The sequence below is a fragment of the Pyxicephalus adspersus genome, chromosome 4 (assembly GCF_032062135.1).
Source record: "Pyxicephalus adspersus chromosome 4, UCB_Pads_2.0, whole genome shotgun sequence".
NCBI classification, from domain to species: domain Eukaryota; kingdom Metazoa; phylum Chordata; class Amphibia; order Anura; family Pyxicephalidae; genus Pyxicephalus; species Pyxicephalus adspersus.
Window position 1 is genome coordinate 45037913 of NC_092861.1, and position 26960 is coordinate 45064872.

At 36.4% G+C, this 26960-nt stretch overlaps 1 protein-coding gene across 2 annotated transcripts in view; it reads left to right on the plus strand.

Moving 5' to 3' along the window:
• SCHIP1 (schwannomin interacting protein 1) overlaps positions 1-26960 on the plus strand; it is a 166010-nt gene that overhangs the window by 61659 nt on the left and 77391 nt on the right. The window contains exon 1 of one of the 2 annotated variants that reach the window (XM_072408038.1): positions 23895-24173. The exons of the other annotated variant lie outside the window; for it this stretch is intronic. Within the exon in view, the coding sequence (XP_072264139.1) occupies positions 24168-24173 (6 nt within the window). The 5' untranslated portion in view covers positions 23895-24167. Of the gene's footprint in view, positions 1-23894; positions 24174-26960 lie in introns of those variants that run through there. 2 annotated transcript variants of the gene reach the window in all.

The window sequence follows — 26960 nt, forward strand, 5'->3', positions numbered from 1 at the left end:
AATTAAAACATTTTAATTGTCTAATATTTTTACATAAGGTAACATACAGCTTTGCAGCCACCGGAGGACTCGTTTTTCATTGTCCCTGACAGTCCATTGTAGCTGGGCCTTTTTCAGAGATGGTTACAAATATGGAATGCATAGATTACATTAGGGTAGGCCATGTGATAAGTACAAACAATCTGGATATTACATGGCTACATTTTGCATTCCTAGATTATTGATATTCATTCAGTACTGAACAAATTTTCGTTGGCTGTGGTAGCAGGGCAAATGTAAAACCAATCAGATCTGATCTGATCTATTCAAAACGAAAAAAATATTTTTTTTCACATACGCTTTAACATAACTAGCATTTTAAAAGGGAATGTGAGCAATAGCACCTTTATTAACTGGTATAAAAATGTATTAGTTACTGTTCACAGCAGTCTGTTGCCAAGTGAAGTTTAGATTTTGGTTCCCAGTCCCACAACCATCGAGAAATAAATTCTAGCAGCATATTTTAGCAGATGGCAATTAACCCCAATAGTATGTTTTTATACTGTGAGAAGAATAATTGGCAGAAACTTATGTAGGGTATATGCTGTAGCATTATACATTCTAGTACCCACTAAGAACACTTCCTGCATGGAGCTTGTATTTTACATAGTAATTGCAGGGTCTTTAATTGCAAAAGCTTGTTCCCTCCTATGGAGTTTATTGTAAAGAAAAGTCCACCTTGCTACATAAAGCAGACGCCGGGTTGGCATGAAGAAAGTATACATTTTACCATAACACAAGATTTATGGCACATTTCCAGCAGTTCTAAATACAACTTTAAATTGATTTCTAAAAATAAAGATTTTATAGGCATATAATTTTGTTCTATATGTAGAACACTTTCTTTCTCACAAGCATATTTTTTGTTATATTCTATGGTGAGACATGATAAAGATCATATATTTCTGTCTAGGTCTGTGTCTAAATTTAAACTAATTTATTTGGTGTCAGTACTTCACCTTTGTTTTCACAATGTAATGGTCTCCAGTATCTGAGTACCATATGTCAGTGTCATACACAGTCTCTGCATTTCCCCTCTTTACAAGCTATCGCACAGCTGCTCTGCCAGTTCACTCTGCACAATGTCAGCCAAGGTAGGGAAGGTGTTTTGGTCCATTTCTCCTAGCAGAATGATGTGGGAGTGGTGTAATGTTTGCTGTTACATGCATATTATGGCATTTCTGTAATATATTAGGACAAAGCAAGCAAATAAACTGCCATCTCTGAAATGTACGAGTACAGCCTGGATTGCCTCTATGCACTAGAAGCTTTATGGGTACATGGAGCAATAAATGACAGCAGTGCTCAACCTTTGTCATCCAGATAGCCACTTTACAAACGAGCCAACTCATTTTCCAATATTTCCAGTTCAGCCTGCTTAGCTGGGGCCAACAATTCATTTGCTGTACAATATGTGCTTAGACAGGGCAGCTTATTTTAGTTTATCAACATTTCGTTAGCAAGATAGCTGCTGACTGCCATGAAGCTGGTTTCTAACATTTTGATGGAAGTTCCAAAAACAGTGTGCACAGTACTGCATTTATCAATGTATGTACAATATGGCTAGGTAGTGCAAGTTTTACATTCATATATGCAGAAATTTTATATTTTATATTTTATTTTATAAGTATAAGTGAGATGGGGAATGTAAATTATTTTTAGCATAATTTATTTTTTTCTGTGTTTTTACATACACCTTCATTCTTAACTCCAGACAGATATTAATTATTACACAGTGGTACAGAATTATGTATTCCTTTTTAATAAATGTAAATTCATAAAGAAATAAATGTATCTTCGCATACAACCAGTGTTAAATCTTGATATTAACTTCATGCCATCCTCTACACAATTCTTAGACTGGAAGGCAGAGGGGCGAAAAAAGACCAAATAGGAATATGCTGTATGCACATTTGCTGATGGGAGGAAGGAATGTGAGTGCACGACAACATTTTATACAAAAAACACACATAAGATTAATTGATTTTGGTTATTAGGAAGCCCAAGCAAGAAAAACAAGCAACATAACTTTTATTATTGTGATGCTGTTTACTTACCATCCAGCTTTTAGACTGTGGGCCTACAAATGGTTTTCTGGCAGTACCCAAGATAATTAAAAATCTTCAGGCAAATACAATAATAAGATATACTTTACCATATATACTGAAGTATAAATCAAGTTTTTTTTTACCTGAAAACTTTTTGTCCTGAAAAACAAACTCAGTTCATACTTGGGTCACACCAATAAAGGGTATTGTATCCTCAAAATCTTTTGAAAATAACACTGTGGATGTATTTATTAACAATTCTTTATTGGCATTTCTGCTGATTACTCTTTTGATTGTTAGTGATGGCCATATTTTGTCATATAGGTTTTCCCTTTTTTTTTGGTAAAAGCAAGTACCTTGGTTTATATTCAGATTTGTAATTCACACCCTTGCCCCCACCAGACACAGCTAGGAGGGTAACAGTACTATCCTTAGTAAGGGAATGCATTTCTTCCCCATGGCTGATTGGTTAGTAAAGGAGTGGTACCAGAATTATGAGATGATTTTTGCTCCAACATCCTGTAAGCATGTTTCCCGTGTTATTCTGCTGATGATGTTTAATGTAATCAAGCCTTACTGTCTGACAGATTATCTTCCTGAAGCAAGGTAGATTAGAAACTACCCTTAATCTGCCTAACTGCTTATTGTAAACCTGTGCTTTGTAAATGCAAGACAAAACAGGTTCACTATAATGCCTTCATTCAACCACCTAGAGCAGGGCTGCCCAAGTCGTTGATTGCGATCTACTGGTCGATCGCAAAGGCAACACAAGTCGATCGCGGAGCCCTGTCTTACCCCTCCCTGCTGTTTACCAGCAGCCCTGCAGTACGTCTATAGGGATGCTAGGGATGACAGGTGAAGTGAAGCTTTTCTGTCACTATAGTCTTGTAGTGCAATGTCTGTGCAATGTTCTGCCATTCAATGTCTCATTAGCTTCAGTCACTCGTGTCATACTCCCTATATATATAAATAAATATATGTTTAGCATTTTTATTGTTGATAGATAATTTTGAAAGTAGCTCGCAAGCCAAAAAAGTGTGGGCACCCCTGCCCTAGAGTAAATACTATTTACCCGGGTTAAAAGAGCTTTAACACCATGTGATACCACTGGCTGCCTGATGGGGCAATAACCAAACATTAACATTGTCACATGGGAAAGGGGGGTGAGTCACATGCTCCCCATAAATAGAAGTACTCCATTATTTCTATTCCCCTGGGCATTACGATAACTGGTGATATAGCAAAGACATAGTATAATTTTTTGATGAGTTGGACAACTGTTGTGAAAAGGTGAAGTAACAAAGCAGGAAGCAGAATTTGTATATATGTGTGTATATATATATATATATATATATATATATATATATATAATTTTTTTTTTTTTTTGATAAAAGAAAATGATGGGAGTATTATTTAATATAAAGAAGATCCTATGTATAAATATTATGGAGGGTTGGTCTTTATTTGTTGTAAGCTGTGTTTTTTTAATAAAATAAATAAATAAATAAAAAGTAAACCACATGAGTTCCCTGCTAGAAATCAAACCAGACCCTTTCCATGCTTGAGACCTTGGTGGCCAGAAGAAGGTGTGTGTCTGTATATATGGAGAGTGGGGAAGGATCAACAAGAGCCTCATTTATTATAATATTCTTTGACATCTGAAATTTCATTTATAAAATTATTCATCATATAGTATATTTTACTATTGATATGGTCAATTTTTTGGGATGATAACATATTAATGGAATTCCTTTTGTAATGGATATTATGCTATTTTTTACATACTGCATTTCTTTATGTTTGTATATGGCTTGAAATGGCTTTATGTATAAGTACAGCTACCGCTTTAACAATGCAACTGACTCTGCACAATCAAAACATCTGAGCTGTTTCTTTTCTGTCTATTATTTCTAATACTCCTAATATTACCTGTCATGGAAAATAAATAGTTTTCTTTCATAACCAAAATTTATGTATCAGCTAAAGAGCAGCAGCAAAATGGATCTGACATGGGCTCTGATAAAGAACTGCCTGGGATCTTCTGATAGCGCATCAACCAAGACATTCTCAGACAGCATATATCCCATCATATTTATTGGAATAGACCTATTTTAAGACAGGGCAAACTTATTTATTGTTTGTGCACTTATTGTAATATATATATATATATATATATATATATATATATATATATATATATATATTCCTAATTTACAATTTACAGTAATGCTGTGTTTAGTCTATCAGCATACCTATCAACAATGTCAGATTCTTGTTTGTTATGCTTTTTACATGTGTACTTGGAGAGCAGGGACAGTTGATTTGTACTTGTGTACACAGTGCTGGATTGTGTGTGTGTGTGTGTGTGTATGTATGTATGTATGTATATATATATAGTGCTGAACTGTGACTGTATGACTGTATATAGTGCAAGTGTTGCGTGTGTCTGTATGTATATAGTACAATGTATGTATTTCTATTATTGGGCAAAAAGAAAATAAGAGGTCAGTTTGGCACTGCTGCGGCTGTTCTAACAACCCCACCCTCGAAACCACCACTACCAAATCATATTTATCCTCTCCTGTCCTGGCTCCCACAGAATCTTGTGGCACTGGCAGAACAGTCACCAGCCATGTTTCCCAGTCCCCCTATGGCTATCACCAACACAGGACAGCATTGACATCCTACGGCTGGACAACAAAACTTGCTCCTCCAACTTGTATGGCAAAGGCACCACAACTGAATTTGTTATACACAATGGAGTATTTTATCAGGACATGTGTACAGTTCTATGCATCGGGGAGGGTGATTACTGCTGGGGTGAATTTTTACATTTAACAAATTTGTTTAATAGCATACAGGGTGATGTGTGTTGTCTGTGGTGTTTTGTTGGTTCAGAGGAAGGACAGCATCAGGGTTTCCTTGGGCTTCCAAGAAACAAAAATAGACCTGACCTTATTTTAAATGTGTTTTTGTAGAAACATTTGAAAGTGAGTCTATGGTTCCAGTTCTCGTATGAAAAGTTGAACTACTACTACTATTCTACTACTAGTTGTACTTCTACTTGTTGATAAGCTTTCTACATGCAATAACTTATTAATATACCATGCCCTTCAGTCTTACTTTGTGGCTGCTCTAATGTAAATTTCAGCAAGTGGAATTATTTTATTTTTCCTACTTGCAGATTCTGTTTATAAATAGAATATCGGTAATTGTAAATCCGTACTGTATAAGCTATGTTCATTCATTCTAAATGGGGAACTGCAGGTGGGATTCTACATTTAGCTTCTGGACCACGAACATGAGGACATCAGACAAGAGGAACCGGTAACAGCACCTCACTGTCCATCTGAGCATAGCCTAATGGTTGTTGTGGGTTTTTGGATGGGGTTTAAGGTTGTAATCTAGCAACTAGTAAGTGTTCATGGTAATTTAGTACACATAAAAGTATTTAAATAATTACATTCATGTAGTGTATATACCTAAAGTCTGCCACCTGCTCTGTACATTTACTAAATCCTTCTTCCAAGCATATGAACCATAAGAATATGTAGTGTACACACTATATGCTCTCAATCTGCCACGCTATGTGGATGGCATATAAATATGCACAAGGAAGCATACACAGCATCTAGTATAAGGCCTTATCAGTTCCAACTAATGTTTTGTATTCTGCACTACATTTCCAATCACCAGACTTTTGCCAAAGTACATTTAAGACAGAATAGAACTTGTTTTCATTCTGCTGAAATATTGTCACATACTCATTGAAGATGTTATAAAATGCCATATTAGCTTATTCAAATGCTCCTCCCTCTGCTCTTTCTGCTATTTTTTGTTTTTATAAAAATTACCTTTTGAAGTTATTTTTATTATCTGTTAGCCTTTTTCCTATTATCTTGTTTAGAAAAGGGTGATTAAAGTAATCCCACAGTCCTTTGGAATATCTATGCCGCCTATCCTAGGAGGCAGCAGGTTGTACAGATCCCAAAATATCTCAGTCGGGTTGAGGCACTGACATCATCACCAAGCACTCTGTGAATTCTGCATTCCCACATTATAAACAAAATAGCCCAACAACAGATCTAACTCTGCATGCTTGAGATCTGCTTGAGACCTGATGCATGCTTGAGATGATGATGCTTAATGGCGCTGCATCATCATGGGCCAGCTGCAAAAACACGAAGAGACAGCTGACTCCCAGGGTCAACCTTTTTATCAGACAGGAAGTGAATCTCTTCATCAGCAAAAAACGCTTTAATAATGGAGTCCATTGACAGCAAATTCCTATTATCTGATTTAATCAAATTTGTGTCTATGGACTCTAAAGCTGCGTACACACGTGCAATTTTTGTTGTTGGAAAGGATCTTTCACGATCCTTTCCAACGACAAAGGACTACACGATGCATGAATGGTGCTGTACATACAGCACCGTTCTGCTCTATGGAGAGGGGAGGGGGAGAGCGACGGAGCGCCACCCTTCTGCGCGCTCTCCCCCTTCCCTTACATTAGGATTGCTCGTCGTTCATCGTCTGTGGATACGCCAGGACGGTCGTTCGGACGATGGACGACGCCGACTGTACACACGCCAGATTTTCGCCCGATATCTGGCCGATGCCGATTATCTGGCGAGAAAAATCTGACGTGTGTACGCAGCTTAATACTCAAAATGTATTTGAACAATTTGCTGTAATATATTCATGCCTCGTTATCTCACATTCTTTAGTTTGTATTTTTCAGTAGCTCCTATCTGTTTAAACTGACAGCGGTATTTGCTGTGCAACCAGAAAAGCTTTTTTAGAGGGTACTTACTAAAGGGTACTACTACTAAAACATAGACATCTGATTCGGGTGACTCGGGGACTGTTCCCACTACAGCTGTGCTAGGCTTTTCAAAAAATTTATTAAAATGGGCAGCCCACTGCACTACATTGCACAGAAATCTAGTGTGTGCTGCACTTTTAGGAGGGGAGTGTGCAGCAATATATGAAATATATATATATATATATATATTGTAAAGTTTGGGGATCAACTCAGACTGCATCAGCACAGTCTTCATCAAAAACACAAGCTTTATTTGGGAAAAAACTAAACAAAACTGCTTCATTCCAGCAAATCAGGAAAAACAATATAAAACAGTGGCTTACTTTAGCCTAGGTGTGAATGTCCATTCCCATGCCCCCACAGCAGGGGGGCATCCACTTCCAGTTTCTCATGAGGGTCCAAACCCCATCCTGGGGTTTGGACAGTCCAATACAACAGAAGTTCTATTTATTCAGCACTTTAAGGTCAAAACACTCTATATCACGACAGTTCCACTCACATTTCAAGTCTTTTTGGCTTTCCTGGAGCTTTGTCCCCTTCTCCTGCAGCCTGGAACCCACTCTGGCTCCCTTCTCCTGCCAGGATCAGACTCTGGCTCCCTTCTCATGCACAGAACCTTCTTCCACTCAGCCTCTGACTGCTCACTCCAGCCTCTGACTGTTCACTCCAACCTGGAACACAATGGCTGATCATTTCCACCGGGATCCCTCTGGGTCTCTCTTAGCCTGGATCCCTCTGACTCTCTCTAAGCCTGGATCCCTCTGGCTGATTACTACTACTCCTACTCACCTTGCACCTGAGTGCAGGTGCATATATTCCCAGAATTCGGGTTGGGCCAAGGAACCCACCCTTTCACTAAAGTCCCTGGTTTCTTTTCTAAAAACCTATTAACACTTCCTCACTTACATTTCCCTGGAGCCATTTTCCCTGACATTTTAGGGACACACTACCACAATATAAGTATATATAAATATACGAGGGGGTGCTGAGAAGTTCCTGGCTTTGCCCCCTTCCAGATGAAACAGAAAAATGAGTGTGGAGACAAATGACAGCCTAATATCTTAGTATGTAACTGTGCAAATATCAGGTCTTTGTGATTCTTAAAACTGGTTTTTCTTTTAGTGAGAAGCTGTGATGGCAGAGGCACAAGCAAGTTTCACGTCGTTGGAGTTATGGGCCGTCATGAAGTTTCTGTTTCTCCAGCTCCAGCTGTTTCTCCTGCTATGCTGTCCATGAGCTGAATATTGAGGACCGGCGAATATCCACAAAAAAGATAGCCCAGATACTTGCCATCTCACGGGAGCTTTCAGCGAAGTGGATGCCGAAATGTTTGAACAATGATCAGAAGAAGGAATGAGTTGAAGCATCCAAAGCCGTTTTGGCCCATTTTGAAGCTGCACAAGACTTTTTGGGTAGGTTAGTGACTGAGGATGAAACCTGGCCCCACATCTATGATCCTGAAACCAAGGAAAAGTCAAAGGAATGGCGCCACAGTGGGTCCCCGTGGCCGAAGAAGTTGCAAACCCAGAAATCGGCCAAAATAGTCATGTCATGGTGTCTGTTTTCTAGGACAAAGACGGTATTCTTTTGGTGGACTACCTACCTCAGGGCTCTAGTATCACCGGACAGTATTATGCTAACCACCTGGACCAGCTGAAGGAGGCAATTAAGACAAAATGCCGTAGAAAGATGACCAAAGAGATCATTTTTTTTGCAGGACAATGCACCTGCACATGCGTCCAACGTTGTGGCCGCCAAATTGAACACCCTGGGTTTCCAATTGGTCCACTATCCCCCCTACTCACCTGACCTGGCCCCTTCGAACTATTATTATACTATTATTCTGTTCTTGAATTTTGAATTCAATTTTGAATTGAAGAAAACACCTGAAGGGGCAAAGTTTTGAGGACATTTCTGACGTCAAAGATGCTGCTGAGAGCTGGTTTGCAGCCCAACCAAAGGACTTTTATTTGAACGGTCTAGAAAAGCTGCAACTATGCTGTACCAAGTGCTTCAGTCTCAGGGGGGAAAATGTTGAATACATGTGTTATTTCATAACTCTGGCTCTCTTTTTTCGGGGCAAAGCCAGGAACTTCCCAGCACCCCCTCGTATACTGATCAAAGTATAAATAGTGTGTGTTTTTGTTTTGTTAAACTTTTTGTTTGTTTCAATAAAAAATAACATCACTTTTGCAAAACAACATCACTACAAAAAACATTTTGTCCTCCAAAGAAAGTTCTGCTATCTCATAGAGTGACACGGTCATTGCCAAATGAACATACCCCTAGCAGAAATTTAAAAATTGCTTAAGTCCATAAGGGACATACAGGTAGGTAACATGTAAACATGGAACAGTAAAAAAAAGGCCAGAAATACACATTTCAGACATTTTCCTTAAGTATGCCTAAGCACCACTCCTGGCCATCTCTTTATTGTTACCATGTATCAAAAAGAGTGGTCTGGCTTCTAATGACCTGCCAGGTACCTCATTATGTGTGATGATGTGATTATTGAGAATAATATACACATACATATTGATATGAATGTTAATTCAATTATTAACATTTTTCTATAGTTTGTTGGTGGTCTCTGACCCAAGTATACAAAAAATACACAAAACACAAAATAGTTACCCTCTGTTCTAAGCTTCCTTTAAGTCCCATTCATCTCCCCTGAATCACTTTTTCAGACCTCCCCTTAGTATCTCGTTATTATAGTCAAAATTTCTTTCCTAATTGCCACGAACCCTGTATGCAAAAAACTTTTTGGAAGTAACTTTTCTCCTGGTCTCAATTTATGAACAATTTTCCCCAAAACAGATATGAATTTTGAAAAAAGCGTCCCTTTGGATTTCAAGAATTCGTAACTCCACTGCACCCAGATTAATACTTTTAATAAAGGATGCTCCATTCACCATGGATTGTTTAGACATTTTCCTAGGTATGCCTAAGGACCACTCCAGGTCTGTTTAGATGCAAATGGCTGGCCACACATGTTTTGTATAAGACAAAAGACACCATGCTATCCCTTAACAATATATATAAAAAAAAGTGTATATATTAAAATATTTGCACATATATATTTTTAATAATATTTCATCCATAACTCTATAACCTTACACTGTCCTGAGCTGTCCTGGTCCTAGAAACGGTAGTTTCAGATGAAAAAAGCCTATGCAGATGTCTTGTTTTCTGTACGTTTTATGCATGCCTAATCTCATACTGATACACATTCAATAGAATATTTAACTTGTACAGCAACCAAAACAAATTATAGATTTATAGAAAAAAATGGAATTAGATCTTTGTTGTAAAATTGAGTTATTAATGTTCTGGAGTTATTATAACTGCAGATGTCACAATCTATATAATGTTTGTAATTGTAGCCAAGGGGGAAAAGGAACATGTTTGACTAAACTGGCTTAAGTTAGGTTAAAAAAAATATAACTCTGGATGGCAGCAAACTAGAACAGTTATAAAATATCAATTATATGCTCACAGTCAGAGTTTAGCATATTGAATTCCCCCGATCAGGAACAAGCCAGATGTAGTTTCCAAACCAAATGGCATCTCAGTCTGTCCTATGCATCCACAGGGCGGTCTGTCCTCAGCTAAAGGGTCGACCATATCATATTGTTCAATATCTGGGAATGTTATAGCCTAAAGATCACTGTATACCAATTATTAAAACTCAGGATATTATTGAATAGTTCCATAGTAAATACTTCTAAAAAAATAAAAAAAGATTTGAATGTTAAACAACATAAAGGATGTGGAGTTTTCCAGAGAAGAGAGAGATAAGACAATGTGTGTTCCCACTTGGTGTTGGGCTTCATCAGTCTGTAAGATTTTCTACCTTCTGTATAATCTATATAAAAAACATAAACACTTCCAAATGAAGAATCTCCCCCCTATTCCCTGGAAAAACTCTTCTACCTGTCACTAACAGACTATAATAAACAAAAGTGATGAGAACAGAGGACAGTAGTGTAACAATAGTAATGCGCCGATCATCATCATCATACTGCTACTTTTTCCAATTTGATCAGGTGGTGACAGAATGTGATAGGTTACTACCAATATTTGTCACATGATATTTTCAGTAAAAAATACACTCAATTTATTGTGCACACAAACACAACAGAATCTTCATATTTTTTAATAAATAGGAAAGGTGAGACATTGTCAAATCAAAAACTACCAAGTATCTAGCTTTAAAATTGTGTACAGCAGAAAGCTAAATTAGCCAAAATTGTAAACAGGTGACACCTGTATAGCTCATTCATTTAGGCTCTATTTATAAAACAGGGAATCAGACATTCCCCAAACACAAATTAGTGGTAATCTCCCAGTTCTATGTGTTTCAGTGGCAGTAATTGATTCCCTCTAGGAAATGTTTGAGGGAATGTCAGAGTCCCTGTTTTATGAATAGAGCTTTTAGTGTGCTGGTATGCCCCCTATGAGGTTGCATTACAATATAGACAGTTGTTGTTTGACTATAGAGACCCCTGATGCCTTTTTGCTTATGGTCCATGTAGGTCTGGGACACAGAACCCTCTATACCCTATACCCTCTGCCTCTTACCTGTGTTTTTTCACTCTGATACTGCAGCTCTGAACCTGGAAATATTTCCTGAGATTTCTGACTGCCTTTCATCCTAAACTGGCCCATAGTGCTGCCAGTCTTACAAAGAAGACAGGTGAGGGATAGGAGGGAATCCCATCACATGTGAGGGTTTTGAAAGAACTACTGTCACAATGTCAGCACGTAGAAGTAATCAGATAGATTTACCGCCACCAGGATCACTTATAAACAATATATCTCAGCTTGTTTTAAAAAAGTAAAAGATGACTTTTTTATTATTATGTGGCTACTGCCTCCTGAACATTAAGTTTTCAGAACTCCCTGTCACTAGGCATCGCTGTAAATCATCATTTTGGTAATGAAAGTCTGGTTTCAAAGATGCATAAGTAAAGTGACTAAAGGGTCATATGTTTATAATATTAGCCTCTGACTTTATTGGGATGTCAAAAAATGGCTAGATGAAGGCATTTCTATTGTTATTCTGATTCATGAAAACAACATGTTTTAAGTCATTATGTCCCCTGGGCCACTGTTTTACTGCCCTCCTTCAGTAAACCTCAGATATGATAAACACCTAAATATAACATAAAATGCCATTTCCTTTTAATAATATAATATATATATTTTATAATTTTATTTATTATATTTTATAATATAATAATATACACTGATAAATACATTCTAGAAATGTCACATTACACAACAACAGTATACTTTTCTCAAAACTGACTCTTTTTTTCAGCCATCCTTGGGCTCCAGTCTAATGATATTGTACATCCTACAAAGACTCCATCATATCCAAATAGACTTTAAAGGCACCACCTCACTAAATTACATCTTCTATAATACCAATTAAAGTATACTTCATTTAAACATTAGGAACATGTATACAAACAATATGTATCCAGTCTCAATTTTGATGCGATTCGCAGCATCTGCTTTTTCAGGAGTAATGCGACGATTTCAAGGTTGAAATGATAATCCCATCTATTTTAAAATCAGAAGCTTTTGTTGCCATTTATTCATGTTATGGCGAATCACCTAATGGAGCCAGACGGGCAGAGCTTGCACAGACAACACTCAACTTCTCCTCTATTTGTATTATGAATGGATCAATCAGATGATTTCCTCCAGCGTCACTAAATATTCATTATGTATTTTTCACTCTCTATGCTGGGGTATGTTCCCATACTTTCTCCCATTCTACCACATTATAGTGTTTGATAAATCCAGAGTTGCCGGTGGATGGAGGTAGTGTTAGATAGAGCTTTTCTAGATATATGTTATCCATATTGTAATTATTAATATTATTATTACCTTTTATGTATAATGTAATTATTGCATGTACAGAACAGTAATGATGTCACTATTATAAGGTAATATCTATAGCTATACATTTTAAGGTATAATATAGCAAGGCATTATCTGTGTTTTTGAAGCAATTTGGAGCATACTAAGTGGATTGTTGTTCTTTGTAGCTATTAAGAGCAGACACAAAGTCAGTTCGGAGATTAAAAGTTTTTTCTGCTGTTTTGGGGTAAGTGGCGGGTGCTAAAACTTATCCTAGTTTTTTTGACAACATCCAGTTTTTTGCAATCTGTGTTCCTTGCATAATTTCCCTGTGCATTCCGTCCTGTAGATACAACATCCCTCATGAAAGTAAAAAAAGTTTTCTATTTAGATATGCTTTATCCGCTTTAAATGTTGCATGATATTCTAGGGTTTATAGTTCTACAAGAGGTAAAAAAAGCAACATATTTTCTGAACTTTATCTGTGTTTTTCAAAAACAACATTTTGAAATATATGTAGACATGCCAGTTCATCTTTTTCCTATTACAAAGAATGTTTCACAAGCTGTGCCTGTAGCATTTTTCTTCCTCTATATTTCAAGATGTTTGAGATAGTTGGAATTGTCGGTCCAGAATGAGTAGAACAATAGAAAGTAAATCCACTCACCTAGCGCATATCCATTATGCGGGATTCAGCTGTAGGCAGATTTTCAATCTCATTCTACAGCTCATCGTGCATTAGAAAAATGCAGTGGGGAATTCATGGAGGTCACAAATAAATCTGAGTTATTAACCCTAACTCCTCTGTTCAGGTAATCCAGCAGACACTTTAAAATGTGTCAGTAAATTAATTTTCCTTAATCCAAGAGGATAATTCTTCTTTAATATGTCTACATTTTGCTCCATGTGAATCATGCACTAAGCAGCTCTTGAATTTCATGGGGATAATTTGCTTCTTTGACTTTAATGATGTTAGCTTGGCTAGGAATTAGTGGAAATACAACTGTTCACCAATATTGTCCCTGCTAACAATAGAAACGCATGGTGAGAATAAAAATTGTCTTTTATTCAAGTCATTTCGAAAATGGATATTTTTTCCAGTGTGTCTGGGGAGAATTAATAGAATTGTTAAAGTGTCTATTTTCCTCCCTATGCCATCAGAGGAAAATTGATAGGGCCATAGTACTGAATTCACTGGATATGATAAAGACATAGCATACTTTTACAGCAAGAAGATACTTATTTGAATAGTAATAACTGAAGCTTTCTGGTAAAGGGATCCTGTTCTAAATGAATGCATATAAAGCCGCTCATACGTGTTGATTTGTTTTCTGATTAGACTACAATATTATTAAAGCAATATGCATCATAATACATTATGTTTTTTTGTTTTTTTAATGAAATACTTCTTTAAACCTTTTCAAATGCTTTGTTGCACTTAATTGCTGCAGCCTCTGTCAGCCTTTGTGTCACCATCAATATTCTCCAATGGGGACTACATGGCAGTTTTCAGGTAGGATTTCCCAAGGATGACACCAATAAACCATACATGCATAATGTGAGTTGAAACAGTCACTTTCTGTCTCCATTGGTTGTCTTCATGTGATGTTCGGACAATGTAGGAATACAAGTATTTTTACAAGGACAGCACCTTGTCACCCTATGGCAGGCACTGATTGAAGAGGAGCCCCTTATGGAAAAGTGTTTTTTTTTTTATGAAAACTGCATATTAAAAAAATATTAGGTGTAACAACATTTTTATCCTAATATGTTAATATTTTATGGCTTGTATCACACCATACAATATACCATAATTTGTTGTATCTAATACATTTTACATTTTAATTTTAAATTACATTTTAAATTTTACATTTACATTTTAAAGAGTTTTTTTATAACATTTTTTAATCTACACTATAAGTATGTGCATATTGTCGGCACAATGTTACAATGCAGTTCATCCATGTATTCATGTCAAGTAACATAAGAATACAAGCCCCATCCATTATAATTTTGCTTGTGCTTTGGCAAATATGATTTGTTGCTGTTGTCACGGACATAATTAGCTCATGTTCATAATAATTGAATGGGAAACTCTGTAAGAAAGTTTAGTGGTGTTCTATGAAGCAGATGATTATTCCTAAAATAGTAACATTAGAGCTGACTGTGTGGAAAAAGACAAGGTTCCGGCCACATAAATAAGATTATGAGCATTAAAATAAACAATAAAATTTGTTTTTAGCTAAAGGATGAATACACTTAAGATGAAAATCCATAGTGCCCTATGACTGTGACTTCTGTAGTCAATAACCAAATGTAGGTAGAAACCTTTATTATGATGAGAAGAACTCCAAACTACCTGTACAAACCTACACTTGCCAAGCTTACCATGGTGCTGGCACAAAAAACTAAATCGGTCTATATTGGAGGTGAAGACAGAAGGCCATTATTCTCTACAGGCAGGTACATCTCCAGGTTGGGCCATGTGCAGGATTGTACAACGAGATTGTAGTTCCAGAAATGATAAACTCTGCTGAACTCTGGGCACAATTAAATACATATGTAGTTGCATTGCCTTCTAAAAGATTGTATTTCTGTCTATGCATTCCTGGGATTTACAGCTCCTCCCAGACAGCAGGGCAAGAACTGCAAAGTTTCTTTTTTGCAAATCAGTAATACCATAGATTTGGTCCCTACTCGGCCCATGATTGAACAACATAAAGGAAAAGTAGCAGCAGGCACATGAGCTAATTTCTTTATCATTCTATCCTCATATTAGGAGGTTTTGTACAGTGGTTCCCTGAGCTACTATTTTCTTCCCCCAGTATGAGCTCTGTCGTGGAGTTGAATGCAAGGCTGATATCAGGAAAATTCCAGTATTTATAAGTACTTATACTGATTGCATATAAAGTATACTTTTAGGGATGTATATATTATTAGCACTGCATTAATTGTCCTTTTTATCTGCCTGGAGTTTAGCTTTAACCCCAGGCATACCAGCAGTCAGAATTGCCTTTATATCAATGAGTGCCTATTTATACTAAAAGCACAGTCTCAGGGAGAGGGAAATATTGCTTTTATATTTATAATTTCACCTATCTAATAAAATATTTAAATAAAGTAATTTCTCCTTTTATAGTAATGATTCTTAAAATGTTACCTTACGAAAATATGAAACTTAAAGTCAAAGAAAGTTAATTCAGTTCATGCCCACAGGTCATATTGAAATCATAACTAGAGTTCTCAATTAATATTAATTTAGGATGAAACATGTTGGTATGAGAATTACAGTCTTGGAGAATTTATGTTCAGATTCACCAAGAAAAACTTTTTTTAAAAAGCCATACTGGACTGCATGGCTTTGAACTATAGCCACCATGTTTAGAGGGGCCCATTGGTTAAATGAGCCCCCTCACTATTAAAGGGGAACACCGAGTAGCCACAGTGTCATTGCATTGGAAGCTTCTGCAGGGAAGCCTAGGACAGTGAAAACCAGGCCTAGCTGACAAACCCCATAGACGGAGATCAAGGTCAGAAACTTTTTGTTTTCCTGCACAGCTTCCCTTAAGGGGTGTTTAAAGCAAAGCATTTTTTTACCATCTGTTCTTGGAGATGACTTGCTTTGCAGAACACCTCTGCAAAATTTGAAAGGAAAGAAGGAAGTCCAATAACGAGGTTCACCTCAATTATTTCACTCACATTCACCTCAACCACACTATACCCCGCAATATAAAAACTGTCCTGTTGCTGAACAGAGATACACTGCTGAGTACTGTGCAGTATCCTTATTCTTGAAATCGATGTACTGTTTGTGCTTTTTGTCTCTAGGAAATTTGAGATAAACCTTGCTTAGTAAAATTGTCTTGCTGCTGGCTAATTACAATATTGTATTGTCTGTGGTCTTATATTCTTGTAGTAAACACTTGCCGGCACTGTTTGTCTGTAATTCTTTTTGGCCTATTATCCCTAACTAAAATTGCTTTACTACGAGCAGACATATTGTTGTATCCTCTAAAGTTTTTTTTTTTTTAATTTTAAGTAAGCCCTGCTTTTTATTAAAGTTGAGCAAAGGGTAAACCTTCTGTAGTTGATGAGTTGAAATATCCTCACTTTGGAGAGATTATCCCTGATTTCCTGTTGTGTCTCCAAAAGACAGGAATTGGTGAAACATCTTTACATCAAAAAATAAGGGTTTAAACCCTTCCTTACGCCACTTCTAAATGAAAACAAAGCCAGTTTTCGTTATACCTGTTTAAATATCTGTTACTTAAATTTTTTTTTTTTCAGTATTATTAATATTACTTTAAAAAAAAGTGTCTACGATACATACACTTTAATGATCCTTTGTTTTTTTCACTTTTATATTAAAATATCAAGCTTGTTGTGGTCAGATTGTTTGTGATACATGTAACTGAAGAATGTATGGCATAAAGCTTACTGATGTTAACAGAAAATGTCTGGAAGTCTACACAATTACTGACATGCATGTATAAAACAGCACTGGAAAAATAATGATGAGCCAAGAAAATGAAAATTCTTTCACTGAACAGCTGCTCTACTGTTAAAAAAATGGTTGAGCATCTTGGCTGCTACAGGTGCTTGTTCTCTACTTAGAGGAATGGCACTTGGATCTTTCTTTGTTTAAAACAAAAATTGTCTGATTTTGCCAACATGAAACGAAGAAGGTGCTTATGTATTATTAGGATAGTGGGGTGACAGCATTTCATTAGCATATGGATGAGTGAAATGAAGGATAGATGAATGAGCCTAATAGACAGCAGACATGCCTTCTGTCATAGGGGCATTGTTTACATTATTAGAGCTTCCAGGAATGTTGTAGAAGCACACAAAAGGATTTTCTGTTTTACATATGTTTCTCTTTAATTACCACTGGCATATTTATTCAGATAGGGTTTTGTCTTGGTTCCTGATACAAGTGATTATGGTAATTATTATTTTGCATCAGTTAAGAAACTGCATATTTTGTATTAGCGGAATAAGCTTCTTAATTTTCTTTTAATAGCGATACAGTAGTGTTTATCTTTTTTGCTAATTAAAAGTGCTGAATCAGAGGGCCTCAACTTTCAGACAGTATTTTTCTCTAAGTCTGCTTTACATCTGTCAGCAGGTTTCCCTCCGCGGTACAGACAACACTGTCGTCCAAAATAATCAGGTAGATGCCAAACGAGAGCAAATGTTCTTTTTTTAAACAGCAAGCCGATGAGGTACAAGGTAAACAAAGCGGAATCAGCAATTTTCAGAGGTGACTTGATAAGAAAGACTGACAAATAGACAAAAAAATTCCCCACTGTCTAGGTCAGCACAGAACCAATCTGCTCTCACGCTTAGATTTTGCAGCTTGAGTCTCCTGGGATTTGGGCTACCCCAGATTGCTTTGATAAGTAATCTATACCTCTGTAGCATTGTCATCCTCTCTTTTCTCTGGCACTGCTTCATTTCGTGTTGCTGTAGAATTGCATCACTTTATATGGATTTTGGGGAGTAATTACCAATGCAAAAAATGTCAAATGCTGTACTTGAAATTGGAGGATTGCTTCATTATTAACCACTTCAAGACAAAAAGCTTTTGAAACATGCTTTTTTACATTTTAACTGTGTCTGTTGGTTCGGTGGTATCTTCACATATGATAGCTAAGTGATACATAGTTTTTTGTTTTTTTTTAGCATACACAAGGCTATTATTGCCTTGTACGCTGCCTGAATTATCTCAAATAATTCAATCAGACCTCCTAGTTCTTCCCATGGAGGACTTTTGAACACCTTCCCTCCCCATGTAGTGCGAAAAAAAGGGGAATAGTCGACGAACCCTGAACAGTTCCTTGGGATTTTAGACCAGCAAAGGCACTGTGGTGTCAGCACACAATACAAAATTGAAGTTCAACATTGAACATAGTTTTATTACTTTTTTATTTTGCCCTGACATACACTTTAAAAGTTAGACGCACTTTCTATTAGTGTGTACTAATCCTCTCTGCCAACAAAGCTGTAATAGCACATGCTTATCCCTAAACTTATGCAATCTTCCCTGTGTGAACTACGGCACTGGCTTACAGCCTATTCTTTGAAATCAAACTATGTTTTTAACATTGCATTTCATGGACATAGGTTTGCAGGCTTTTATAAAGCATAAAGATAGGACAATAAATCTGTGTTTTGCTTTTTGGCACATACGCCATTTAGGGCTGTTCACATATCCATCTCTGGTAGTCATATGAGGAATATCACATCCCTTCACCCCGACTTCTCCTGTAGGAATTAAAAAACCCAAGTTGAGGTAAGTACAGGTATAATAATTTTCTTGCCACCACCCAAAATACTGTTCACAAACAGGCCTCCAGGCAATCTCAAAAACTTGAATTTACTCCAAAACCTGCTAGGAAGTATAGTTTACTTATGGACAACATCCAAATTGACTCCATGTCAGGCTAACAGGATTCAAACATAAGATACCACCAACTTGATTTTTTTAAAATTATTTGATGAGTAGGTGTACAAACAACTGCATCAAATAACATTGGTTAATTCAGTTACAATGCATTAACAAGATAGGCTTTAAAAAAATGTCTAATCGGTTTTCACTGAAACATTCTGGTGTAAAATACTGCCATTGGACATGGCCCTAGAACCGTGTTTATCAACCTTTTATGTATGGGGGAACCCTTGATATAACTTCAAAGACTTAATGAACCCTTTTATAAATACTCACTGTACATTAATGTGGTGGTCAGTGGGAAGAATGCCTGTTACATTGCTGGCCAGTGGAAAGAATGTCACCCTTAGAACCAAAAGGAACCCCTCTGAAGGAACTCTGGTTAAGAAACACTTACCTAGAAGATTCTCATTAAGTGAATGTCAGATTTATAGCTTTATACATTGACCTCTTGGAGCAGTCTTTCTCAATATTTTATACATGGGGGATGGTGGGAAGCATGTTTCGTACATTCATGGATATTGGGAAGAATTTCACACTTACAGATAGCCAAACAGTTTGTTGGTGTCACTTTAACCAGCCTGAGATGCACAAATTACGCATTACTCAAAGAACCCCTAGGTACCTTCAGAGTAACCCTGAGGTTAGATGGACTCTGGTTGAAAAACACTACCTTAGAGTGTCTTTATGCCTTTTCAATTTTTAAAGTATTAGATTGTCAATTTTAATATACAAAATAGAAGCAGAAGTTACAGTAGGCACTTTGCATTTCATGTATATACATGTTAAGAACTGAATTGTTTGACAGGAGCATGAAAATGTAGATATTTTCACTAAACAAGGAAATTATATGGTATATTACCGTGTTTCCCCGATAATAAGGCCAATATTATATCCCCGATAATAAGCCACATCCCCGTCAAATAAGCCACACCCCCTGCTCAAACAATTAAAATAAAGCACCCCTGCAAATAAGACATCCTCCGATACCTGATACTGTGTGCCTCTGTGTGACTCCTGGATGCTGACTGCAGTGCAGAGTGAAACTGAAAGTAACTTCAAAGGACAAGCAAGCTGCTGATCCCTGCCCTAACAGAGTCTGTTACCCGGCCGTAGAAGCCAAAAAAAAGTGAGTCAGTGATCAGAAGGGAACAATCAATGGCACATGATTCATGGAAAAATAAGACATCCCCCTGAAAATAAGACCTAGGGCATATTTTGGCATTTCAAAAAATATAAGACAGTGCCTTATCATAGGGGAAACAGGGTATGTATAGTATTATAGTATAATGTTATATATTGTAATGTAATTTATTTCATATAGTAACATCACTGGTGTTACCTGCCCATACTATGAGTTTATACTTAAAAGGATATATGTTCCACCTATGGAAGAGTAAACTTACTCCACTGATAGCTGCCTGCCTTGTTTGGCTATAGCCCTTTGTTTCCCACCTGTTTTTTTTCTGTACACTTTCCTGTGTAATGTGGTTTATTTATATAACTGGGACATTACTACCTTAGTAGAGCACGATATTTAAATCTTCAAGAGTTTTCTTCAGAGGTAACTGAGTGATGATAATAATAAACAATGTTCATTTAAATAATGGGCTCCCGTTGGTGCCACAAAAATGTCCTGGAATTGGCTCTGCCAATATTATTCAGTTATAAAATTAAATACACTGGACAGGTCATTAAACATGCATTATAACATTATCTTTTAATATCCACATTAGACTATTTAATTGCACAGCACGCTTTAAAAGGAACTGCAGTGGACAACAAACATTGGCAGATGTTTGCTGTTAAACCCACATGCTTATGACGTATAAAAACGGTTTAAAACAAAATGTTGGTATTTAATATCAGGTAAATATGAAATATTGCAAATAAATAATTTGCATTATCTTTTGGCGTTAACAGATGAAAGCAGAACTAAACCTAAAAAATAAAAAATAGCAACTTTATTGCCGAAGTAACAAGTGATGTCCAATCTGCAAAAACTAAAAAAAAAAATTACCTGTCTGATTGTATTTTAATTGCCCCAACCTCTTTCTCTCTTTCTGCAACAAAGCCCTGCCTGATCTAAAACTGTTGAAATTGTAACTTTATTTATTTATATATATAGAAAAGCCTTATGTTTACAGGCTTCATAGCTCATGCTACAGCTTACTAACAGATTTGGATGACACATTTGCAGTGACTGCTATCCTAAGGTATGTTTCATCCAGCCATGAAGCAGTCAGCTATGGCTTTTAGGCTCATAAGGTTGTATTTATTAACATAGTTCAAGAATTAGTTACCTATAGCAGTCAATCCCAGATCAACTTTCTACTCAAACAAAATGTTAGAATAGAAAATATATCATATCATTACTCTATTTTGTGTGTTTTTAGTATATGATTTTATACTTTAAACAGACTATATCACATTGCCTAGGGAAAATCTTTTGTTTTCTTTAAGCCTTTTGCATACCTAATAATAATGTTGTAATACAGTTGGAAAATATCAGATGTAGACATGCCTGGGACAGAAAATAATCTAACCCAGCATTTCTTATCCTTTTTTCCCAAGAAACAAGTTTGGGGTTTTGAGGAATCCTTGAAATAGTGTCGGGTCTTGGGGAAGCTCTGCTATTTCCTATTTATTGGAGGTTGGTGGGGGGGAAAAGCCTCTTAAATAGGTAGCCCACGGTAAGAATACCTCCTTACAATGGTGGCTGGAATATTACCTGACCAATAAAAATAGCATTATAGTCATGCAGCTGGCCCTCGCATATGGTTTTGGTCCCAACTATGTGGGCATCACCAAATGGGAGGACAACCAGCCACAGTTTGAGGAACCCCTAGAATCCTGGGGTTTTAGGGAGCCCAGGTTGTGAATGGCAGATGTAACCTAAAAGGAATCAATATATGAATTAGGCTGCAAACAAGGGGAAGTCATTCTCTAGTGCACTTCAGTTGGGTCGAAGTGCTCAATGCTGTGGTTGGAGTTGTACATGAATTAGCCAGAGGCCTTTGAAACACAGACCATGTTTAGGTTTCTCCTCTGAATAGCCTAGTAAAAGACCAGTATAAAGGTCAATAATTCAATGTGTTGATTGGGGTATGGCCTAGTGGGGTATGGCCCAGTGAACTATAAAAAAAAGGCAACCACAGTGAACAACATGGGAGTATCCTTCTGTAGTCTCAACTGTAAACTAAACTTTAGTAACCTGCAAGGAATTTGCAGCTCGGGTCCAAAATGAAAACCCTTTGGTGTATTTCCCATCACATCATAGAATTGAAAAGTACATATGTAACCTCTACAAAGTAATATTCTATGTTAGTAATATGGCAAAATATGTGTAGGAAAAATATTGTAAGTAAATAAAACTGTCTATGAATGAATGCAATGAACAGGAAATATCATAAAGTAAAAAAAATTGCCTGCAAGTGAGCACAGACCCTAAGCAGGCTTAAAACTGGCATAGAATCTTGACTTCATACTCATGTTGTCCCTGTTACCCCTTCACTCTAATAATAGTGTTGTGTAAAATTCTTCTTTAATTTTGTGAATCCTTTTATCTGCGCCCCTCAATTAAACTTTCTAGAAAAGTATAGTGGTAAAATTAAAACCCACATCTGCTAAAATACTATAATTTCATGTTCAAAACAACTTTTCCATCATATTACTCACTAACATTACAAGACAAAGATTTCATTAAGTTACCACAAAATGTCCTAGCCTTTCACTTCATTGGTGGATATTTTTGGACTGAGTTTGAGCTCTCTAGTATTAAGCCAAGCTGCGGGGAACAAAAGAAGAAGAAGCTTAGCCTTCCATTCACTGCCTAACCAAAGGAAATGATTGGCTGTTTTCTACTGTATTTGGAGCTGAGGAAAAAAAAGTATAGGACAGAGTTACAGAAATTTCATTATGTTACCATGGCAATGATTTGATTCTATTTCAGTTTATAGACTGGACATCACAAATCTTTGTCTGTGATGTCATCAATCAACATTTCTGAGTGGAAATTGTAAAAGGTTCAGCTGTTCTTACCTAAGGAGATCTCAATGAAATGTTTGTATAGAAAAAGCATAGATGAGTGGATGAGTTTATATATATATATATATATATATATATATATATCAAATCATCATCTGATAATAAAATGATTTAAATGATTTCCAAAATAAAAAATGACTTTATGCATTGCTAGAATACCCAATGTATATACAGAATCCATAATATAGAATAAAGAAAATATAATATTTATATATTTTATATATATATATATATATATATATATATATATATATATATATTATATAAATAATATATTTTCTAGTTATATATATATATTTTATATTATATTATATATTTTTATATATAAAAATATTTAAGGGCATTTGAAGGCAGTTTTTAAGGAAAGGAAGTCACAACCTATTAATGATTAACACCATGTCCTGGGTCTAGCAGAACTGAACTCATGAATAATTCATATCAGAAACACATTTTCCCCCTGCAAGGTTGATGAATGAAATAGGGAAGGCTTTTGGAAAAGATCAGCTCCCACTCTCCAATCCTTGCTCACAAATCCTCATGAAACTGGAGGGTTACGACAAGTTCAGGAGACCCCAGGCACAGTCTAGTCTTTTTTTTATTCCAAGAAGGGGGGATTCATACAGAAATTGGTTGCTGGCACGTTTAGCATGGTTGGATGCTGACAGCTGCTGCAAAGGGTTAAGGCGTGAATGTTTGAAGTGAATTAAAGTCTATTTTTGAACTGAGCATTCAAGTCCAGAAGGAATAGTCTTTCTAAAGGGAATGGAAACCAATGAACAATACCACTGACAGTCGGTGCAGAACACCATGCCGTTTATATGCCGCGATGTGCCGATGACTGGAATTTTCCTGTAAAATGACTTGAAAGGGAGACACATAGAAGATGAATGTGAGTACAGATGCATTTCTTTATCATCCCTCTTGTCCAGGACTGCAGCAGACAGCATACACACCTTCCAGTCTCCCATATTCTCTATTAGTGCTTTATTGATTGGAAAGAGAGTTAGAAACCTATATTCTGGGATATCCAAAATGTATATAGACTTCAATCAATATTTTTTCTTTATGTAGTTTTACTTCTTACTGTAGACATAGCTTGAAAATACCTACCATGGCTTTTCTTGCCCTTTAAATCAGAAGGTTTTGAGGTTTTTGCTCTCTATATCTAATGTGATTTCTGTTTCCATAATGCAGTATGATGGAAATATATATATATATATATATATATATATGTCCCTGTTCAGTTATTATATTCATGCTGTGCACTTCTAATGCTGGACACACAAGTCATAACTCTGTAAAGGTCAAAATGAACTCCTATAATTCATCTGCAGCTGTAGCATCTTTACAGAATACATAAATCAAATATTCACCTAAGCATCACTAACCAGGTTGTGGGAATCTGTGTCATTTGTTTTCTGCTTACCGAAAAGATACTTTGGAAATACAACTGTCTACTTAAATTGTAGAATCATTTGGTTTATAGGGAATACAGGGGAAATGAAATGATAAGCTATTTGGGCTAGGGTTTGCTTCATTCTCTAATAATAAATGTGAGAGTTATATGTTTTACCTGTGGTTTATATTGAAAGTCATACTGTAAGCATCTATTGCATATTGTTCTGCATGAAAAGTCATAGCTATTTCTCTCCCCCCTATCAGCAGGCTGTGGTGTGAAACCAACACTAATTTGTTTGCAAGGCAGTCTGACTGTGGGATGAGATGGAAAGATGCTAAATATAACTCAGGGTTCCTCAATAAATGTGCACACCTAAAAGGTCAGAACAAGTGAAAAACAACTCAGATTCTGCCTACAAGCTGCTAGCACTGGTAATTAGCAATCCCCTACAACACATTTTTGAACATGTTAACAACTCCGTCATTTCTGAATAGATTTAGATACACACATATGTAGCTGGAAAACAGGTCTGTGAAATAATAGTTGTTTTCCAAATGTGGTGTGTCTGATCTTGTTTCAGGTATTCTGCACAAGTCGTTGAACTGCTTGGGCTTTTTGTGAAAGCTCCTCGTCTGTCAATGACAGATCATCCTTTCCTTCTATGGGAGGAAAACCTCTTTTCATGGTGACACCAGGCAGCCACTAAACCAAAATGTAATCCTGGTGGCAGACCTGGGCTACATATATGTACAGTTTATATAAAAGGTAGATTTAATTCTTCTCTGTGAGGGGTAAAGCTCTTGTGCTTTTTAGTCTTTTTTTGTGCGTCAAAATTCCAGTCGATGACAAAAAATTGACATTGTACATAATGAAGCCTAGCTATTTTGGGAAACTCCCATATAAAGTGGGAACATTTTTTAAAAATAGGATATTTTTTCCTTCCTCTGGATGAACTATGCCCATAGGGTTTTATATCTGGGATATGTATATTTCCCTAGTGGTTGAACTTGATGGACCTAAGTCTTTTTTCAATCTGACTTACTATACTATTAAAGGAGCTGATATCTAAAATGTAGGCTGAACTTCTTTTTGCCAGTTTTCTGTTTCAATGGGAGTTAATGCAAGAGTCAAGGGAATTTGTGACTGTATGAGTTTGTTTCACAATTGCTGTCTGTGAGATGTAAGACCTTAGAAAATAATATCCCAGTATTTGGGTTGTGTGCAATATATTGATCTGCCATGATGAAGATGGACCTGACCACCTTTGGAATTTTACCAAATATTTTTTAACTATCTTGCATGTCTATATGGGATATAAAATGAGGCTTACCTTAAAAACATCTAATACATGAGAGCTAGGAACCACTAACTGAGTCAAGATTGGATACATTCTGGAGATATAGTTACCCACTGGTGGAGATCTTGGCTCTCTCTTTATGGTACTAACAAAGCTAAGAGCTTTACTCTTTCAGATGCATTCTTTATAATATTAACGCTTGTAATTACAATGGCTTGCAAACATTTTATTTAGACTCTCCTTTCACAAGGGCTAAATATTGAGAGGGCGTGACAACCAATACAATTCGCCTGGTTTTTATTGGTTTCCAGGTAATATTATCAAGGGTTAAATAAACCAGTTAAACAGATTTTACTTACTTCCAAGACATCTTTTGAAGGTAACCAGCTCCCAGCATCCTTGCTGGGGAGAAAACGTTTGCAATCTTGGCTGATACTGCCCAATTTCACTATTAAATGGTGATGTTTTAGCAAAGCTGCTAGCCTCACAAATACAAAAAGGGAGCCTTTACATCATTTATTAGGATTCAGTGGGCTTGTAAACCAAAAAACAACTTTGATCAATATCTGGAAATTAATGAATACCAGCCAATGCTCCAGCCATGAGTCCAATTTTCAATTAGACCATAATCCAGTCTTAGCAACTGGATTTAAATTATATATATATATACTGAAGATCAAGTGTGTGATGATAATTGGAATGACATTCTTCCTTCAAAATTACATAGATGCATCAGAAACGGATGTCTTTTGCCCCACTTCCATTCAAATTGGGGTGCAATATTGGTTCTTATTCTATAATATAAAAGAATTCTGTTTAAAAGACAGAATTGCAGTAGCTACCCACCTAGAGGCTATGTTTTGTGGCTAAAAATGTGATTGTTGTTGTGTATGTTTTGGAGAACCCATTGGGTGAACATAGTGAACCAGTGTTTTGATATTGGCTGGGATAAGCATATTTTTTTATTTATGATTGGGACT